The 4,802-nt window shown below is 33.3% G+C and overlaps 1 protein-coding gene across 1 annotated transcript; it reads left to right on the top strand.

Annotated features, from left to right (window-relative positions):
- Positions 1–1,562: 1,562 nt before the first annotated feature.
- LOC108783447 (uncharacterized) lies at positions 1,563–2,495 on the top strand. Its single transcript, XM_018552016.1, has one exon. The coding sequence runs from the start codon at positions 1,563–1,565 to the stop codon at positions 2,493–2,495; it is 933 nt and encodes a 310-aa protein (XP_018407518.1).
- The last annotated feature ends 2,307 nt before the right edge of the window (positions 2,496–4,802 follow it).

Below are 4,802 nucleotides of genomic sequence, written 5' to 3'. Positions count from 1 at the left end.
GAAGAGCAACAAGCAGTCAAGGAGGAGACACAGTAAAATTAAAACTTCCACCATTGACAATTCAGCCGTTTCATGGAGAATACGACAAGTGGCTCACATTCAAGGATGCATTCATGCAGGGAGTTCACAACAAAAATATTCCCGCTATTCAGAAATTTCAGTTGCTTCAAGGCTTATTGAGAGATAAGGCCCTTAAGGTAATAGCAGCATTAGAAGCCTCAGATGCCAACTACGAAATCGCTTGGAAGTTGTTGAAAAAATGATATGAAAACACGAGATTAATAATCAATACGCATATAAAGGGACTATTTGAACTACCCCCTGTTGCGAAGTCGAATCATGCAAACTTTAGAAATATGGTTGACGAAGTTCGGTCTCATATTCGTTCGCTTCAAGCTTTAAAGTTGCCGGTGCAATATTGAGACACTGTCATCATATATTTGATCACAAACAAATTCGATAACGCAACGAGAGAGGAATGGGAAAAGGAGATTAGTCCGAAAAAAACTGATCAATTGCCTACGTTGGAAGAAATGACGGCGTTTCTGGAAAGACGTGTAATGCTCGAAATGACAGATAAAAGCAAGTCATCAGAATTAGCTTCAGTGGGGAAGAAAACGGACAAGAAAGTAACGTTATCAGCTACCGCAATGACATGTCCTCACTGCGCGGGTCCTCATTTGATTTTTAAATGCGAGAAGTTCTTGAAGTTATCTCCACAACAAAGATATGCAGAAATAAAGCAAAAGAATTTGTGCGCTAATTGCCTTAAAACAGGACACACGAGCAAAAAATGCTGGTCATCTACATGCAAGAAGTGTAATCTTAAACATAACACTTTGTTACACAAAGAACAAGAAGGCGGAGAAAAACCGGAAAAGAAGATTCAAGATGAAGGCCAAGCAGAAGCAGTTTCAGCAACACATCACAGTCAATTTCTGATAAGCGAGAAAGAAACTCCTTTGCAAGAAAATGAAAGCCAGGATAAAGAAGCAAACGAAGATTGCAAGATAATAACACATTGTGTTCCGAAACACACGACGAGAGTAATCCTCTCAACAGCACAGGTCTATATAGACGACAACGATGGAAACATACATAAATGCAGAGCATTATTGGACCTAGGGTCTCAGTCAAATATGAGAACGAGGAATTTAGCTGATAAATTAAAAATATCTTATAAGGAGATTAAGATACCTTTAAGCGGAGTCAATAAGTCAAAACTTACCATCAATAAATCAATACAAATCAAATTATCATCGACAACATCGTGCTTTAAAGCCGAATTAGAATGCTTAGTGCTACCGGCTATCACAGAGCGTATTCCACAAGTCCGTCTCGATAGAGCACGGTTAACAATTCCTGATTGCATCGATTTAGCAGATCAAGAATTCGAAAAACCCGGTCCCATCGATATTCTTATTGGAGCAGGACTATTTTGGAAAATTTTAAAATCAGGAGAGGTTATTTTGAGAAAAGATCAACCCATTCTGCAAAATACTCATTTAGGATAGATAGTAGGAGGCGAGCAAGTGGTCCGTGATCATCAATCAGAAGCAACAATGTGTCACTTAATCACAACGCAAGAGCTGGATAACAAAATAGAAAAATTTTGGAAACTAGAGGAGATAGGAATTCGAAATACTAGAAATAAAGAAGACGAATTATGTGAAGAGCATTTCCAAAAGACATATCGACGGGACGAGCAAGGTCGATTTCAAGTAGAACTTCCGAAAAAACAAGAAGTCATACTAGGAGATTCATTTGAGAGAGCATTAAAACGACTTCGCAGCACAGAAAGACGATTTAAACAACCTGATTTAAAGCAAGAGTATGTAAACTTTATGAAAGATTACGAGGCATCTGGACACATGTCTCTGTGTGAAGGAAAATTTATGGAACGATATTACATACCTCATCAGCCAGTAATACGAGAAACAAGTATAACAACTAAACTGCGGGTGGTTTTTGATGCTTCGGCCAAGACCTCTTCGGGAGCATCGCTCAACGACAAATTATTAGTGGGGCCAAATTTACAAAATGACATTTTTGAAATTTTGTTGCGTTTCAGATGTCATCAGTATGTTTTAACAGCGGACATTGCACAAATGTTTCGACAAATCAAAATGGTAGAAGAAGACAGAGCATTCCAATGCATTTTATGGCGATCAGACGAGGAACAACCTGTTAAGGTTTATACCCTTTATACGGTAACATACGGAACAGCATGCGCTCCCTTCTTGGCGATGAGATGCTTAAGAGAATTGGCGAACCAATGGAGTCCGGATAATCCTAAGGCAGCAGAAATTTTAAAAGATGATTTTTACATGGACGATCTAATATCTGGAACTAAAACAGAACAGGAAGCAATTGCATTGCAAAGGGAATTGTCCATGATATTACACAGTGCTCAATTTCACTTGCGCAAGTGGAGAAGCCACGATCCTACGATACTGGAATCTCTAACAGAATCAAAGGAAAAGACGAGTTGTTAATCCTCGACGATCAGAAATCTATCAAAACTTTAGGACTGCTATGGAATAGCAACAAAGATTATTTTTAATATGAAATCAGTTTAATCAAATCCTCGGAAATTACAAAAAGGAAAATACTATCGGCAGTAGCACAATTATATGATCCGCTGGGAATAATAGGCCCAGTAATAATTCAATTTACCGAATCATTTACATAATAAAGAGAAAACAATAACAGAATTTATTAAGTGTATAGAATTGTATGTCACTAATCTAGACGAAAGGAAAAAAAATGAATTTAGAACTAAAGCGACTTCGATTTTAAATAATATCAATTCTAATATTATTAGTCATAAAGATCAGCTAAATATAAAAGATAAATTTAAAATAGTTAACAATTTCATAAAAGAACACCCTGATCTTTTGATTACTAGAGCTGATAAAGGTAATACTACAGTGATTTTGGATTTAAAAGAATATTATGAAAAAATGAACATAATTCTCTCAGATACTAGTACTTATACTTTAATTAATAAAGATCCGTTAAAACGAATTACTAATTGTACAAGAGAATTACTAATAAGATTCAGAGATAAAGGTTTTATAGATCAACATACGTATAGAAGACTTTTAGTAACAGATGGAGTGTTACCCAGATCTTACGGGCTTACTAAAATACACAAAACAGGCTTCCCTCTCAGAATTATTGTAAGTTGCATTAACAGTCCGATGTTTCCTATTTCTAATTTTTTAAAAGAAATTATTGAGAAAAGTATTACTAATTCAAATTTAGGTTATACTAAAAATAGTTTTGATTTTGTTGAGAAACTAAATGGAAAAAAATTTGATTCCAATTACAATTTAGTTTCGTTTGATGTAGTATCTATGTACACAAACATTCCAACTGAATTAATAATGCAAAGTATAGATAGACGATGGAATAATATTACATAGAATACTTCTATTTCCTTGGAAGAATTCAAAAATGCTCTGAATCTTATTATTAATTCGACTTATTTTAAATTTAATAACAATTTTTATAAACAGACTTTTGGTATGCCAATGGGCTCCCCATTATCGCCGATTTTAGCCGGTTTGGTTATGGAGGATTTAGAAACAAAAATTTTTTCAACCATGAATGTACACATTCCGATTTACCAAAGATACGTCGACGATATATTATTAGCAATCCATAAGAATGATATTGAGAGAGTTTTTGATACTTTTAACTCTTATAATGATAGAATTAAGTTTACTATGGAATGCAGCATTGATGGATGGATAAATTTTTTAGATGTTAAAGTTGGTGTTGAAAACGGCAGACTTATATTTGATATTTACAGGAAACCCACGAATTCAGGAAGATATTTAAATTTTTTCTCGAATCATCCAATGTGTCATAAAAAAGGTGTAATAATCTCATTATTTGATCGTATAATTTTTTTGTCGCATCCTAAATTTCATTCCAAAAACATCAGTGAATTAATTAGAACTTTAATCTTAAATGGATATCCTTTGGAATTTCTGATTTCTTCCATCAATAATAGAATTAATAGTTTGAAATATTGCAATATGAATAGTAATAATATAGTTAATAATATAGTTAATAATATAGTTAAGAACTAGAAGAATAAATAATAATTATTTTGTAGTTCCATACCACAGAAATATTTCAGAAAAATTTAAAAGTATCATTAATTTTCCAAAAACAAATATTGCTTACAAACCAATCAATAATCTTGGTGGAATAATTAAAACTGGAAAAGATAAACTAAATAAGTTTGATAATACTAATGTAGTCTACAAAATTAGCTGTAAAGATTGTGACAAGACTTATGTCGGGCAAACAAAAAGAAGGCTTAGAACTAGATTGAAGGAACACAAGGATGATTCAAAGAGATCGAATAATAATTCTGTTGTAGGCACACATCAATTAAATTGTAAACATGACATAGATTGGGAAAGTACTGCAATTTTGGACAATGAACCTGTATATTTTAAAAGAATAATTTCGGAAATGATTCATATTAAGAATCAGACTAATTGTCTAAATTTGCAGAGCGACACCGAAAAATTACCGCAATTGTATTTTTCTATCATAACAAACAAACTCCATAACTCTAACGCAAATTCTCAGGTTTAGTTTTTATTTTTATTTTTATTATTCTTATCAGTCTCAAGTTCATATACACATGAAATTCACGTCACTACATCTTTGACTTTACTGTTGTAATGTACGATTTTCTCTGACGCTTCACTTTAGATGACGATTTGCTTTAAACGGAACATAGGTAAATTCGAATTATATTCATTTATTACGAGAAAATA

This window comes from Cyphomyrmex costatus, unplaced genomic scaffold (assembly GCF_001594065.2).
Source record: "Cyphomyrmex costatus isolate MS0001 unplaced genomic scaffold, Ccosl1.0 scaffold1514, whole genome shotgun sequence".
In the NCBI taxonomy this organism is placed as follows: domain Eukaryota; kingdom Metazoa; phylum Arthropoda; class Insecta; order Hymenoptera; family Formicidae; genus Cyphomyrmex; species Cyphomyrmex costatus.
The sequence above is the reverse complement of the archived record's forward strand: the minus strand, read 5'-3'. Positions and strand labels throughout refer to the sequence as shown.

What these genes read in the sequence shown, in the direction of transcription:
- LOC108783447 (XM_018552016.1), top strand. Translation starts at nt 1,563, where the DNA reads ATGTGTCACTTAATCACAACGCAAGAGCTGGATAACAAAATAGAAAAA.